Source organism: Anguilla anguilla, chromosome 8, assembly GCF_013347855.1.
Source record: "Anguilla anguilla isolate fAngAng1 chromosome 8, fAngAng1.pri, whole genome shotgun sequence".
NCBI classification, from domain to species: Eukaryota; Metazoa; Chordata; class Actinopteri; order Anguilliformes; family Anguillidae; genus Anguilla; species Anguilla anguilla.
The window spans coordinates 27,285,475-27,300,186 of NC_049208.1; the positions used below are offsets into that span (position 1 = coordinate 27,285,475).

The following is a 14,712-nucleotide window of genomic DNA, read 5'->3' on the forward strand; positions in this document are numbered from 1 at the left end:
TGTCCCTGAGCAAGACACCTAACCCCTAATTTCTCCCAATGAGCTGATTGGTACCTTGCATGGCAGCCTTTCACCATTGGTGTGTGAGTGTGTGTGTGAATGGGTGAATGAGAGGCCGCAATTGTAAAGCGCTTTGGATAAAAGCGCTATATAAATGCAGTCCATTTACCATTTGCATTATTAAGGAATAATGCAATTAGGACACTCCAATTACACTTCTTATTCAAGAATAAATTATCGTATTAGAACACTGGGAGCTTATTAGGATGACATTCCCACCAGTCTGAACCTAGTCAGACATCTATGGGAGTAGCTGAAGAGGGAAACGGCAAAACATCAAATAACATCAACAGATGATCCATGGGAAGTGTTGAGAAAGCACTAGGATGAAATGGAATATGGGGTCTTGGTGGAATCCATGCCAAGCAGAATTAAAGCAGCAATCAAGGAAAAAGGCACCAAGCACCAACCATTTTTGACCTCCAATAAATAACTACACACTTTTTGACATATTATTGAAACAATGATATATTCTTGAATAAAAAATATAAAAAGATTATCAGAATTGTACTTCCAATTGCGAAATAATGGAAACAACCTATTCTCCATAGTGTCCCCAGACTTTTGGTCCCCACTGTATGTATTCTTTATATATAAAATATAATGCATCGCTGCTTTCAAGAATTATGTGACCCTTCTATCCCATTCTTTCATTTTACCCTTTTCTCATATTTGAAACCAATGATTGTTCTCTTACATCATGTCACCTCGATGTCACCTGTGCCCATACAATCAGCATAACTGCATGCGCTCCTCTGAAACACTCTCCTACATATAAGGCAATTTAATTTTTCAGCCTGCACTATCTGCAACACAGCATAGAACAGGGCAGCTTACATTGACATGAAGGAGAGGCACGTGTCTCATTCATCACGACTGGTACCTGTAGGTGCCAGTGAGGGGTATAGAAATAGCTGGAGCTGTCAGTTGTGACCCGAGGAACCCTATAGCTGACTGAAGCTTACCCTATTCTGGCAATTGTATTCCTCTGTTTCTGACTCCAGGCTATAGCTCAATACTGATACAGTCCAGACTTAGATATAGAGACGACTCACAAAAAGGTTCACCCTACACCAGTGGCTAAGGGTCTTTAACATCTGAGAAACTTAAGATTCCTATGCTATCCCTTTATATTGGTCTCTGTGCTGATTCTTTTCTCACAGTTTGACGATGTTAAAAGTTTCCCTCCAATGCAACCTGCACAGATACTTTATCTGCCTGCAGTTGTATAGTATGCAATCAGAAAGAGAAGGGTACTAATACCAATAGAATTGTTACTTTCCTGACTAAAACACTCATTGTAATGGCCCTGCTTCCAGGGTAAACATGTTCACTGTTTCACCTCAGCGACTGAGTTGCCAAAGCACTGCAGGCATTTACGTGGTTTATGTGGATATAGTGACAAGGTGCCTGGATCATCATGATGGCATTTATTTTATCGGTGGAGGCCAGGGCGTTTGTCTCGCTCGTATATGTTTCCTGTGAGAGGACGTGGTGTGACGCTGTACTCCCCCCACTATTTGTGCGGTATCTGACACACCTGAATAGCAGAATGTCTCGAGGCCAATCCTTTATTTTCTTGGGAGACTCAAACCCTTGGTACAGTTATGCTGGAGAACAATGTTCTGAGGTTGGGCTTTGTGGCTCCTATGACTTGTCTGCGTATCTTATGGGCACTGCCTCAATGGTTCATGGAACCTCCAGGTTTTATCGCACATTTGTAAACACACAAGTGTTTACATTTGAGGAAACTCACCCATCGTGACCTGAACTCCACCCAACCCTACCCTTGGTGGCCCACCTCGAGATTATGATATCGCTGTGGTCCTCTAGATTCTATAGAAGTCTGTATCAGTGCAAGTACTCACCAGTGACATCAATGTGCATGTGGCTCCTGCACGTTTACTTGATTAGGGATAAGGCATACATTATACTGAACAGATTGAATCTCTCAGCTCTAAAACAGTGGTATTCACACTTGCCCCTGGAGAGCCACATGGGTGCTGGTATTTGTTGTTTTTCAGCATGTAACAGACTGATTAAAGCAGTTGATTACAGTTAACTCACTTCATGTACTTTCCTGGGTCTGAATTGTCTGCTGATTTTAAGGTGAAAATGAAAACCAACAACCCTGGTGGCTCTCCAGGGGAGATGATAAAATGATTGAATGTTTTCATTGGAAAATAATTTAACAAGAGGCAGCACATCAAATTATAAAAAATGTGAAGCTTCTACAAATTCATACCGAGTCACACCACCCAGGAGAATGCAGTAATTTGATTTATCACAGTAACCAGGCAATAAATATTTCTTTCTTCAGTCTTCCACAGACAGCTATTTAATGTAATTGAATGAAGTATGTGCATCTGTTTTGTGACGGCACAAATGTCTTTAGACATTCACCAAACTTATTTTTTATTTAGTCCTGCAATAGGTTCTGGTCAGCCATAACTGACACAGCCAGTTGTAACCTTTACGATGGTGCGGTCATATTTGCATTGTGATTTCTGGATGAAATTGTCAGTTCTATTCTCTGTCTCAAAAAGAAAATGCAGACAGGGAACTGCTGGAAAATGTTGTCAGTGCACATTGGGATTTACAAATCAAAAGTTCTCAAAGTTTTCAGAAAAGAGACTCCCAACACTGCTAGGGGTTGGGCTTATGGGCCTCAGAAGATAGTCAAGAGGAAGATAAACTATAAGTAGCTTAATTACTTTCATGCCTTTGTGTGCTTTTATGCAATTAAAACATTTGTATTGCAGCTATGAGAGCCAGAATAATCCCAGAGTCCCTCCAGTAGTACTTATTGTTTAGCAATGAAATCCTGCTTCTTTCCTTTGTGATGCCAATATTTTTCTACACATTGGGATTGATTTAAAGGAAATGAGTTATTTAAATGCATCATCCCTGAATTCCACATATAAAGACAACAAAGCACACAATAGTAAATAAAAAAATCATATGTTTATTTGGTGCACAGTGAAGAACTTCTTGGATGAAAGGAGGTTATAATTTGGGGAGTGTAGTGAATAATCAAATTAACTAGTATAATTTATGTACATATTAAAGTCAAATAATTTATCTAATTTAATAACCATTTTTCCCCACAGAGATTTAGAAATACTGCAAGGGCCAAAAGTTTGAGGACACTACCAGGAACTGATTACTTTCATTATTATGATACTTCGCAATACTTTTTAATACTTTTTATTCAAGAATATATAAATTTAAAATAATGTAAAGTGTGTCGGTATTTATTGGTAAAAAATTGTTAGTACTTGGTGTGTCCATCTTTCGCCTTGTTTACCACTTCCACTTTGCTTGGTATTGATTCCACCAGCTTATGCAACACCTCGTCTTCCATTTCATCCCAGAACTTTCTCAGCAGTTCCCGTAGAGAATCTCTTAATGTAACTTGATGTTTGGCCTTTTCCCTCTTCAATTGCTCCCACAGATGTTTGATTGGGTTCAGGTTGAGTGGGAATGCCATCGTAATAAGCTTCCCTTGCTCTCAATAATGTATTCTTGAATGAGAAATGCAGTTTGAGTATCATAATTGAATTACCCCTTGATAAATAATGAAAACAATCAGTCCTTAATAGTGTCCACTGTATTTAACCTTTTAATTGAAATGATCAGAAATGTTTTTTAAAACATTTTAAGACAAATTATTCTTACAACAGGTATGAGGATAACAAATAAATCAAATATAAGTTTATTTTTTGGTTGTGCATTTCAGACATGTGACAAGCCATGTAAAAGGGAATGCCATTCCTCTCCTTTATATGTGTTTTTCTTTGATATTTTATTTGATGCTAAAGGCCATTTTCCAGGGTGCTATACTTAAGGATATATTATTCAACAGCATTTTACATTTAGATTTTAAAAATAAACATATCAACAACAATGAGGAACACTAGATAAGGAAGACATGTAACATTCCCTACATTTCAAAGTCTTTCAAAAATGAAGTCAAGAGGACTGAATTGCACACAGAACTTGTAAGAAAACGTCCTTTTGAAGAAAAAATCTTTTAAAGTTCTGTTACAGGGTTTCAATGTGAGGTTTTGGCATGATGATTACAAATCTTCCATTTCAGTTTATTTATAACTTTTTACTTTTTGTCATATTTGCACACACTCTCAGGAAACATAGAAATTTATCAACCACTCGGGATAAAATTAGCTACACCTACTGTAACTGTTCTTCTTCCAGCAATTTTTCAGTAAAATACAACATATTAACTGCTGCTTCAATTGCTTTGCAATGCATGGGGTTGGGCATTAGGAACAAAAGTAGCCACCACATCTTTAGTCTTTTTGAACCTTATTTCCTCTGACAATCTCCAAAGACCAGTGTCTCCTGCTCAGGAGACCGCCACGCTGTACGCGGGAACACTGGTGTCTTTATTACCATTATCAAGCTGCTTCAGAGGGTGGACCTCCAAGAAGGAAGTCTTCTTATCCAGCACTGAAGAGGCCGTAGACGGCTGAACGGAGCGCCGCCTGGGCCTGCAGCTCTCCCTGCAGCGCTTGCCGGCCAGGTAAAGGAGCTCGCTGAAAGTGAGGAGGATGCATATCAGGCTGATGACCACCATGAAAGTGGCAAAGATGCGTTTCTCCGTTGGCCGGGTGATGAAGCAGTCCACCTCGTTGGGGCAGGGCTCCTCTTTGCACTTGACTAGCAGGGGGAAAAAATTAGCCTCATAGATGTAGTAGACCAGGTAGACAAAGACCATGTCCACTCCCATCTTGAAGAGCAGGCTCAGGAAGTACGTCCACCACAGACCTCCGCGCTTCTTCCCCACGTCGGCGTACAGGCGAGGGCACCCGTCGCCGTACTTCAGGCAGTGTTTGCGCTCTCGCTCCTTGCGGTAGGCCACGTGCAACACCACCAGCAGCGAGGGGCAGGTGACGAAGATGAGCTGCAGGGCCCACAGTCGCGCGAGGGACACGGGGAAGAAATGGTCATAGCAGACGTTGTGGCAGCCCGGCTGGGCCGTGTTACAGGAGAATTCCTTCTGTTCATCGCCCCACACCTTCTCCGCAGCCACCACCAAAATCAAGACCCTGAAGACAAAGACCACTGAGAGCCAGATGCGGCCGAACGCTGTGGAGTACTTGTTCACCCCACTGAGGAGGCCCTGGAGGAAAAGCCAGTTCATCTTGAGGCCAGCCTGTCCAACTCCGGCGACTAAACCAAGCCTATTAAACCAAGTGTTCAGACCTACTTGATTGACTGAGACACAGTTGGTAGGGAGTGCCGAATAAAGCTCTCAAAGTTTTTCTGCAGCACTTGAGTGATAGCACAGCTAAACAATGTTTACTTTAACTATGCATGGGATAGGTAAACAGAAGCATGTGACACCCTTCTGAAAGGGAGAGGTCTTATCACACCTAGAATGTGTGCAATAATGATGGAGTGATTCATGAAATTCAGACAGGCAGTAACCATATTCAGTCACAGTGGAACAGCGCCATTTTCTCTTACCATAGGTTGCAAAGTTTTACTCCAGGTTATTTTATTTTAGTGAATGAATTTCACGAAAAGCCCACCATTGAAATATTTTTGCGATGCAGATAATAGAGAACCCCATTACTCATTTGCACATGACAATCCTTAATGTAGAAAATAGTTTATTATTGATATTCCATCTTTCCAAGAATAACGACCTGTTGTATGCATTTGCTGCATAGCCAGATTGTATAACTACAGCCTAGATAAATTATTATTACTATTTCAGTAAGAACTGATGATAAAAAAGCAACATTCACAAGCTAGCTAGTCCAGTAAAAACTTTTCTCCGCTTTTAACTTTTTGATTTTCCCTCCCGGCGTAGTAAGTACTTCCTGCATCAACTCGGGACGGGAGAGGGTGAGGGGTCAGAGACAGAAACGAAGTCCCGGAGACAGGATTCTTTTCGCAGCAGCATCCCGGTACAATGTGACCCTGTTATCACCTTCATTAGTTTGAATGACTGCTGTCCGATCGCCACATAACTTAAATCGTTGATATCCAGCTGCGGCTTCGCGAGGTGAAACATTGCACAGGCAAGTGGGCCAAAATTCCCGGGGAGGACTCCCGACTGCCTCGCCTGCCGAACAATCCATCACTCCGGCTGCCGCTACGGCATAGGGAGGTAAGACAAATCCCTTGCTAGCTTTTTCCCATAGAGACAGTGAAGCTAGGTTGCTACTCATCAGCCGCAAACATTGTACCGAGTTGCAATTCGCTTGCTGTGGTTCCTCTTTGCTTGCTTGCTACTTACATAATTAACCTACACGATTGCTAATTTGTGTATTGTCACATTGTGTAGCTGGCAAGTAAGTGCTACAGTAGCGAGCTAGCTAACTAGCAAGTTTAGCTAGACAGCGAACTCGTATGTCACGCCTGCACCATATACAAAGGTGGAAAACAGAGACTCCAGCTAGCTGAGTACTTTGTGGAAAGAAAACTCCTTAGTCTCAAAGGGACCAAGTGGTAGTTGGACTTTACTAGGTAACTATGTTGCTAGCTAATAATAAAAGTGCGAGTGCATAATGAGTTTGAAAGCAGCTGAATCGGCTAACTAGCTATCATACAATAGAACACGACTTTAGAGACTAACTAGGTTGCTGTATCTAGCAGTATATTTACATAAACATAACTTATTAAGAAAGGGACCTATAAGCCTTGTTTGATGTTTCTTGTCATATTTGATATTTTCAATGTAGTGTAGTTAGGCTATCTTGGCTATGGTCCTATCCTCGTAACTGTGGTTTCCACCAGCCATGCGACAGTGGTGCCTTCCGGCTGTGGCTCCACGCACAGAACCGCTCCTGACTGGCCGACTGTCACCTCAATTGTCAGGTAACGAAGTGCTGTCATCGGTTTTGAGGTTCATTGCTATAACTGTTGCGGGACACTTTGCCTGTGTGGAACTGTTAAGTATCACTGATAATACAATTGATGATTATTATTATTACTGACATTTATTTTATCATGAATATATATGTTTAATTATAGATGTTATGGCTGTAAACATTATTTCAAATGATCCCTCTATTTTTGTATTATTATTATTATTATTATTATTATTATTATTATTATTATTATTATTATTATTATTAATTGCCTGGGTGTTTTGTCCATCCAGGGATTTTAACCTGTGACCACCAGAGCACCGTAACTGCTGTTTTCACCAGTATATGTAAAATTGCATCAAGCAGTCCTAGACACGTAACTGTGATATTTTATATTCTAGCTCATTCTCCCATAATTGCAAAGCTGCAGTCCTGTGGCAGTTTGCCCAGTGGTCCACCCTTGCTGCAGGTTTGCCAAAACACAAGCATAAGAGATTCTTGTGAAAATGTGGATATTTTAAAGTGTGGTTCAATAAAGATGGTCTCTCTTCGCTTGCTTGACAGTGAAGATGCAAGTGGCAAATATTCTTCCAGGCCTTAATCTCGATTTGGTAGGCTTTCAGTTCAGTGTCTTCACTTGCATTTTCATTTAAGGTAAACAAAAAATAAAAGGTACTATTTATTGATTGGCTGGTTGATTGATTTATTGATCGATTGATTAATTGCCTTTGATGGTCCTTTGCAAGGGTGCGTTTTTATTTACTGTTTTTATTTATTTATAGAACAGACTTATGCCAAATCTCTGGATCTGTCTGCCACTTGTGAATGAATACAGTTGTTGTATATGCATTTATTTTTCTGGCATCCCGGTATGTTTTGTTTGGTTGTGCTTCCCAGTCGTTTGCTGGACAAGGATCCTTGTGGATTAAAATATTGTCCTGTAAAAGTAATACGTTTGGGAGCACAAGAATAGTTGGTCTCTCTTCAGGTTGAATTCATCTTTTAGTCCTGGCCCTAACAGATTGATATGCATGTTAGCATGTGAGAATTGGTCCTGGCTTCAACAGGTGATTGGTTTATTGAAGCAATATAAGTTTAAAAAAGCACCTGGTGCCTGCTATATGAGACCAATATATTGGTATGACCTTATACCACAATTAAAAGCTGATACATTATTAATATCAACATATTTACAGGGCCACCTCTGATCACTGTTCTCACCTCACCATATTGGTAAATTCTCAAACTGATATAGTGGGGACCAAAAGTATGAGGACGCTGCCAAGAACTGGTTGTTTTCATTATTTACTGAGGAGTAATTAAATTATGACACTCCAATTACTTATTGACAGTATTGAGAATAAGGAGATCTTATCAGGATGACATTCCCACCTCAGTCACTGGATCTGAACCGATTCGAACATCTATGGGATCAGTTGAAGAGGGAAAAGGCTAAATGTCAAGTAACATCTATGGGTGTGTTGTGAAAGTGCTGTGATGAAATGGAAGACGAGGTGTTGCATAAGCTGGTGGAATTAATGCCAAGCAGAGTGAAGGTGGTAATCAAGGCGAAAGGCAGACTCACCAAGTTCTAACAATTTTTGATGTTCAATAAATACCCACACACTTTTTTTAGACTTATTTAGTATATTTAGTATTACTTAAAAATAATGTGTTCTTGAATAAGAAGTATAAACGTAGTATGATAATTGTAGTAGCCCTTGATGAATAATGAAAACAATCAATGCTTGGCAGTGTCCTTAGACTTTTGGTCCCCACTGCATTTTAGTATTTTTTTTTTTTTTTTAAAAGCAAGTGTGAGAATTTAAATTTCTTCATAGGTGTGCCCATATTCTTCCTAGCAACACAATGAAGTGAGGGTTGTAAACATAATTAATGCAAAAAATGATATATTATGGTGTGTAAAATCCTTAATGAATCATCTTGTGAAGCATTTGCATAGTCCTGACTTCTGGGTCCCTTGTTATTTAGTAAACAGCTAATTATGTGTATCAGCTGGCACAGTGTATGCAAGCAGGATAAAATGTAAGCATACTTATTAGGGGGTCAAATGATAAATCACTCGGCTTAGTGAAAACATTTTCCAACTATTTTAGCATCAGTCTGTAGTAAATGATGATGATAGCCTAAACCAGAATTACCATAACCAGAACAAATGTCTGGCTGGCAAGCTAACAGGAATAGCACACAAACATTGGTTATTAGCATGCTTTGTGGCTGCTACATAGCCTGCCAGATAGGTTCCTGGCAAGCTACAAAGGTACTAAGCTAGCTTCAGTACACCCTTCACCAGCTGTATAAGTGTACAGCAAGCTAGTGAGCTACAGTAGATATGTAGCTAGCAAGCTATTACTGAAGTCTCTGTTATTGCTAGCCACCTAAGCTATAGTGTAAACCGAGAGTTCAGCGTGAGTGACAGTGACGGGAGAGTAATCTACTGTAGAAAATTGGCACAACCAATTTCTAAGTAGGGGAGTGCTCTGCTGTGTTATTTTCGTTTTGGCTGCCAGTACTCCAGCGGGCTTTGTTTGTGGCCTCTTGTTCAGATGCCAGGATGGAATGCTGCGAGGTAGAGCCTCGGTACACCATCGAGCAGATTGACCTGCTGCAGCGCCTGCGTCTGTCGGGGCTGACCAAGCCCCAGATCGTCCATGCCCTGGAGTCCCTGGAGAGGCTGGACTCAGACCACCGGTCGCCCTACTGCGACACCCACGCCACGCCCGCCAACGCTCCCGCCGCTGCCGCGGCCGCCCCGTCTTCCTCCTCTTCCTCCCTGACTTCCACTACCACGCAGACCCCCAACATAGACACCTCCCCGTCACCAAGCAACAGCTACGAGGCTTCCCCCCCACCCCAGTACCCCACCAGTGGGGGTCAGAGGTCGTTTAGCTACGACATACCTGAGGAGGACTGGGACATGGAAGAGAAAGTGGAGGAGTATATGAGGTAAGCTGTAAAAGTTTGATTCCATGGCATTATGCATGTTAGATTACTGGGTGGGACTTTTCTTATGCTATTTTTTGCCTCTGACATTATCTGAAGAGGTATGGTTAGCCCAGAACCCTGAATCATTCTGTTTAGATTTCTTGAGTTTTGTAACCCAGTTCAACATGCATGATGAGAAAGATTCTGTTTAGGGAAGAGTAGAATTTATAAGCATATACTGTAGCATTTTCATTCAGCCATTACATTTTGGTTTGTGTATATTCAGGGTTTTCCCTGTTCACGTGGAAGATTGTGTGCACATTTTTAAAGTTAAGTTACCTTCCTGGATAGAGGCATGCTGCTCATAAAGTGCAGAAATGGGTCAGCTGAGCAGGGACTATATGGAGAAAAAGCAGACAGGGATTTGGTAAGGAACGGGAAATTTAGGAAAGGCATCTAAATGGAATATGCACATACAGCACATTACATTTAGCATGACTTTTTCTCGATCCACATATCCCTGCGGCTCTTGCTTTGCGCTGCTCTGGTCCTAGGAGGGACAGTAACTTGGTGAAGGAGGAGATCAAGGCTTTCCTCAACAACCGGAGGATCTCGCAGGCCATCGTGGGCCAGGTGACAGGTACCCTGACCAGTTTAAACACCAACAGAGTTCAATTCAACACCACGGCCAAGCTGACCTTTAGCTAACTTCATTTGTTCAAAACTCAAGTCAGATTTTATTTTGGACAAGGATGTGGGAAAGAAACCCAATGTACAAAGTTCATTAAAAAATAAATAAATAGTAATTTGTCTCAAGAAAAATTATTATATAGCTGTTTGTCTATTTTGCCAGCAGAATTTATAATGATGTGATTTTTAGTGACAACTGGGCCCTTCACGTAACTACGTCAGGATTAATGACTTTTCATGATTGAATGCACCACATTTCTAATTTAAAATGTGCACTGATCTACTTTGACTTACTGGCGGATGGCTGTTCATGCCTCTCGGTGTTCACCTCAACCATGTGGCTCTTGCCAGGGATCAGCCAGAGCTACATCTCCCAATGGCTGCTGCAGCAGGGCCTGGAGATGAGCGACCCCAAACGGAGAGCCTTCTACCGCTGGTACCTGCTGGAGCGCAACAACCCAGGTGAGCACCGCGGTCTTCCCTGCCCCCCTCGCAGGTGAGCTCTCCCGGAGCGCCCTCAGCCTGTGGGTTCGTCCCACGTTGCGCGTACGAATGGCAAAGAAATCCGCGTTTGTTGGTTTGCATTTCAGCACGGTTTGTGATAATGAATTTGCCCTTATATGCTATATGAGTGTAAGCGTATTCTGGCCGATCAGCTTGTTGAGAAAGTGCCACTTCTCCTGTCACGTGAGTCTGGTCGCAGGGAAAAAACGACGCCGTGGTCACTGACTAGGATTTTGTGATCGCCCACCAAAAAAAATCAAGGGTTCCGATGGAACGAAAGCCAGCAAACGCAGGTCCCCAGGACGAGGACAGAAACCCCCTGGAACAGACAGAGAGAGCTGCTGATGCAGCTGCTCCCCTGGTACTCTGCCCATCAAACACAACCAGGTAACGGCACAGGAAACGCACACGCTCTGAAATGGGGTAAATGCCATAGCATTGCAAATGCAAAAAACAAAAAAAAAAGAATGGATGCAAATTTTTTAATTGCACGCAGAACTTTACAGTGGCAGTCACTTTCTGCCCGAGATGCCTCTGAATAACTAATATGGTACTTGTGCTTTGAACTTTTACTGCCCCCTACAGGTGCCAGCATGTCTGTGCGTTCCCTTGTGAAAGAGGAGCCGGATTGGAGGTCCAGTGGCAGCCCTGCAGCGAACGGGGTGGGGGGCGGACCTCTGCGGCTGCGCAGGGGGAGCCGTTTCACCTGGAGGAAGGAGTGCCAGTCCATCATGGAGAGGTGAGCCAATCAAACGCTTTGCATTAATGAAGTCACTGTGGTCACGCCACAAATGAAATGTCCATTAGTGTTTTGAAATGCTTTGCTTTCATTGCACACCACTCATATAAAGTAACAGGCTACTCCTTCGTGTTGAATAAGCACTGCGTCCTAACAAATAAAGGAAAACTTAAGTAAGAGTAGTTCTATTGCAGAAGATATTGAGCAGCTTGTAGGTCTCCAGTAACTGTATCGCCAAGATAAATTTCTGCTGTGAAAGCTGAATTGCAAAAGCTAAATTAGGTAATGGGTCCTTTGAGAAGCATTGTGAATCAGACGGTAATTATCTTCCCCTGTGCTGTTCATGTCAGTGCTGCTCTTATCACTACACAGTTGCTCCTGGTAGGCTTCAGGTTAAGTGATATGGCTCTTTGAGTGTTATATTTCATCTGACCAGCTGACTTCTGTGTCTCAGTTTCTTCGTTGAGAACCAGTACCCAGATGAAGCAAGGAGAGAGGAAATCGCCAATGCCTGTAACTCTGTGATCCAGAAACCTGGTCAGTTACTTGACTTCTGGCCCCGTGGGTCATTACATTACAGGCATTTGGGTCAGCTCAGTGGGCCTATTCAGCTTGTAGTCGCAAATATGATTTCCCTTTGTCCGGCAGCTCATCTCTGAACACGTTTGTGTCAAATGGTCTGATTTCCCTTTGCGCACGTGTGTTTCATGGCTGTAATACCTTTGAGGCTGAATGTGTGCCTGCTAAGTAAATGGACAATTTAAAATAAGGGATGAAATCCAATTGTGGCACCCAACTGCCTGTCGTTCCTCCATTTCCCAGGATGCAAGCTGTCCGAGTTTGAGAGAGTTACGGCCCTCAAAGTGTACAACTGGTTTGCCAATCGCAGGAAGGAGATGAAGAGGCGGGCCAACATCGGTGAGATGCGTCTGATGGAACAGCATGAATGGATGTTGGGGCTTTATGCTTTTGTCTCTGCACCCTCTGTTGGACTGGACTCTGTGTCTTTATCCTGAGTGATTTACAAGTTGCGTTGCATTCAGCACTTAGAACGTAAGTTTTACTATAGGAAAGTGACAGCACATTTCCCTTCATCATAGAAGCTGCCATTCTTGAAAGCCATGGAATTGAAGTGCCAAGCCCCAGCTGCCACTCAAATGGAGAGGAAGTAGAGGTTTCTGAGTTCTGTGAGCAGGTGAGTCATTTCATTTCCATGCAGCATTACCCTACCGCAATCCAGGCAAGGCATTCTTCTTTCCACTCTTTGTCTTCTGGTAATTTTCCTTCCTCTTTCACAGGAAGAAGTGTCCTCCAGGAAGGACACTGAGGAAGACGCTGGCTCACTGGCCCTTGAGGTAGCGGGCCTGCCCAGCCCTGGCGACCAGCTTGTGACTCAAAAAGCAGAAGAATCTAAAAGGGAGGCAGCTGACGAGGAGTGAATCCCGGGCAAGAACTTCAGGAAAGGACATGGATAAAGCTGGTGAATCAAAGCTCCTGAACTGAGGGCTTCAGAGGGTGAGGTCAAGGCCAGGGGTGGTACGAGGTATTCCTCTGGTGCCCCTCCCTCCCTGCCCCCTAGTGGTAGGGAGGCCACAGTATGTATCTCCAGTAATTACGCTAATATTAATGGCAATATTAATCTCTTTATAGTGCATTCCAAGATGAGTCTTATTAAAGACCATCTGAAAGGGAGAGGGAAGCAGGCTGTTAGAAGTGGGTGTGTCGTAGAGGGAAGGCCACTCCCTACTGCTAAAGCATTTATTTCTACCTTTTTCCGCTGCTTTCATTTTAACGGCTTGGTGAATTTCAGCGTTAAGACAAAAAAATGGCCGCAGCCCATGTGACTATCTCAGCTGTAACTTGAGAATGGGTCCTGCAGGACAGGGAGATGTGTGTGAGGTACACCTTCAGGGTCAGTGTGCTATGATGTGCTGTGTGAGTTCCCGGGGGGGGGGGGTGGGGTAGGGGGGTTGGGGGGGAAGGGGGGGGTGTTGACAATAGATGGGGACACTAACATGTTCTCAGGTTTTCCGAGACTGTAAACAAAAAAACAAAAACGGAAAAAAATGTATGTAAGTATACCACGTGGAATTTTTGGATCAAAATTATTACCCATAAGTCCATTGTCACTTAAGTGCTTAATATGTCAAATTCACTGCTGTAGCTAATTTAGAGGACATTTTAATAGGCCAATTATATTCTGTGAAAACCTTAATCTCTGTGAGAAGACCATTGTGTCAGCAGGCAAAGCTAGTCGGCCGCAAAGGGTATTTTTAGAGCTTTTCCACTGTGACGAGAAAGCAATAGTAACGGACAATTATATTCCTAGTGCCGCTTTCAGTAAAGTTTAACCCTTCTGATACAGCCACAATGTAAGAACAGAGAGAGAACACAAACACACTACGGCCATTGCTCATAATATGCTGTGATGATGTTTCTAGTTCTAAGGCCATTTTGATAAGCTAAAGCTTTATGACTGCAAAGCTGCACTTCTGCAAGACACATGGCTGACTTTACGCATTATGCATCGAGCTGCTTCCCAGTTAAGTGGTCCACCTTTGGAAATATAACCACTTTATCTCAAGGTCCTTACACAGCCAAAGTCAAACCAGGATACATTTACGCAGACATAAGGTGTCAAGAGAACCGATTAAAGGCATAACCTGTTAATAACACGGATTAATCAAATCAATGAGTGTAGAAATGAACACGGGGCAGCTTAAAGCTGTGTATTAAAGTGCAATACTGGCCCTGTTCATCTCTGCACTAGCTCCAGTGCTGTATATCGATGTGGGCAAGACCCCTTTCTGTCTGCTTTTATCTGAAAACTAATAAAACCAATATAGGTGACTGTAATCATGTGTTCTTTTTTCTTTTCTATACGAGACATTCTGGAATGATACCCGAGACCGTATTTTCCACTTCCACCCT

The 14,712-nt window shown here is 42.5% G+C and overlaps 2 protein-coding genes across 5 annotated transcripts; one reads left to right on the forward strand and one right to left on the reverse strand.

Annotated features, from left to right (window-relative positions):
• Positions 1-3,674: 3,674 nt before the first annotated feature.
• On the reverse strand, positions 3,675-5,921 carry LOC118234327 (gap junction beta-4 protein-like). Its single transcript, XM_035430790.1, has one exon. It carries the CDS (start codon positions 5,222-5,224, stop codon positions 4,427-4,429), a length of 798 nt encoding a protein of 265 aa, XP_035286681.1. The 5' UTR covers positions 5,225-5,921; the 3' UTR covers positions 3,675-4,426.
• Positions 5,909-13,590, forward strand: zgc:91944 (uncharacterized protein LOC436941 homolog). Of its 4 annotated transcripts, XM_035430788.1 has the most exons (12): positions 5,909-5,996; positions 6,080-6,199; positions 6,829-6,909; positions 9,470-9,869; positions 10,403-10,488; positions 10,890-11,000; positions 11,304-11,429; positions 11,628-11,781; positions 12,236-12,318; positions 12,604-12,699; positions 12,882-12,976; positions 13,080-13,590. In XM_035430788.1, exons 3-12 carry the CDS (start codon positions 6,831-6,833, stop codon positions 13,218-13,220), a joined length of 1,371 nt encoding a protein of 456 aa, XP_035286679.1. In that variant the 5' UTR covers positions 5,909-5,996; positions 6,080-6,199; positions 6,829-6,830; the 3' UTR covers positions 13,221-13,590. The 4 variants fall into 4 exon arrangements, with proteins under 4 accessions (XP_035286679.1, XP_035286678.1, XP_035286680.1 ...); XM_035430787.1 differs by having other exon boundaries at positions 5,941-6,199; positions 6,774-6,909; XM_035430789.1 differs by having other exon boundaries at positions 5,941-6,199; positions 12,885-12,976.
• The last annotated feature ends 1,122 nt before the right edge of the window (positions 13,591-14,712 follow it).

Bases quoted from the DNA above. Each gene is read 5' to 3' on its own strand.
- LOC118234327 (XM_035430790.1), bottom strand. From the start codon at position 5,224: ATGAACTGGCTTTTCCTCCAGGGCCTCCTCAGTGGGGTGAACAAGTAC.
- zgc:91944 (XM_035430788.1), top strand. From the start codon at position 6,831: ATGCGACAGTGGTGCCTTCCGGCTGTGGCTCCACGCACAGAACCGCTC. The intron at 6,910-9,469 runs GTAACGAAGTGC...CCTCTTGTTCAG, and splicing joins ACTGTCACCTCAATTGTCAG to ATGCCAGGATGGAATGCTGC. The intron at 10,489-10,889 runs GTACCCTGACCA...GGCTCTTGCCAG, and splicing joins CATCGTGGGCCAGGTGACAG to GGATCAGCCAGAGCTACATC.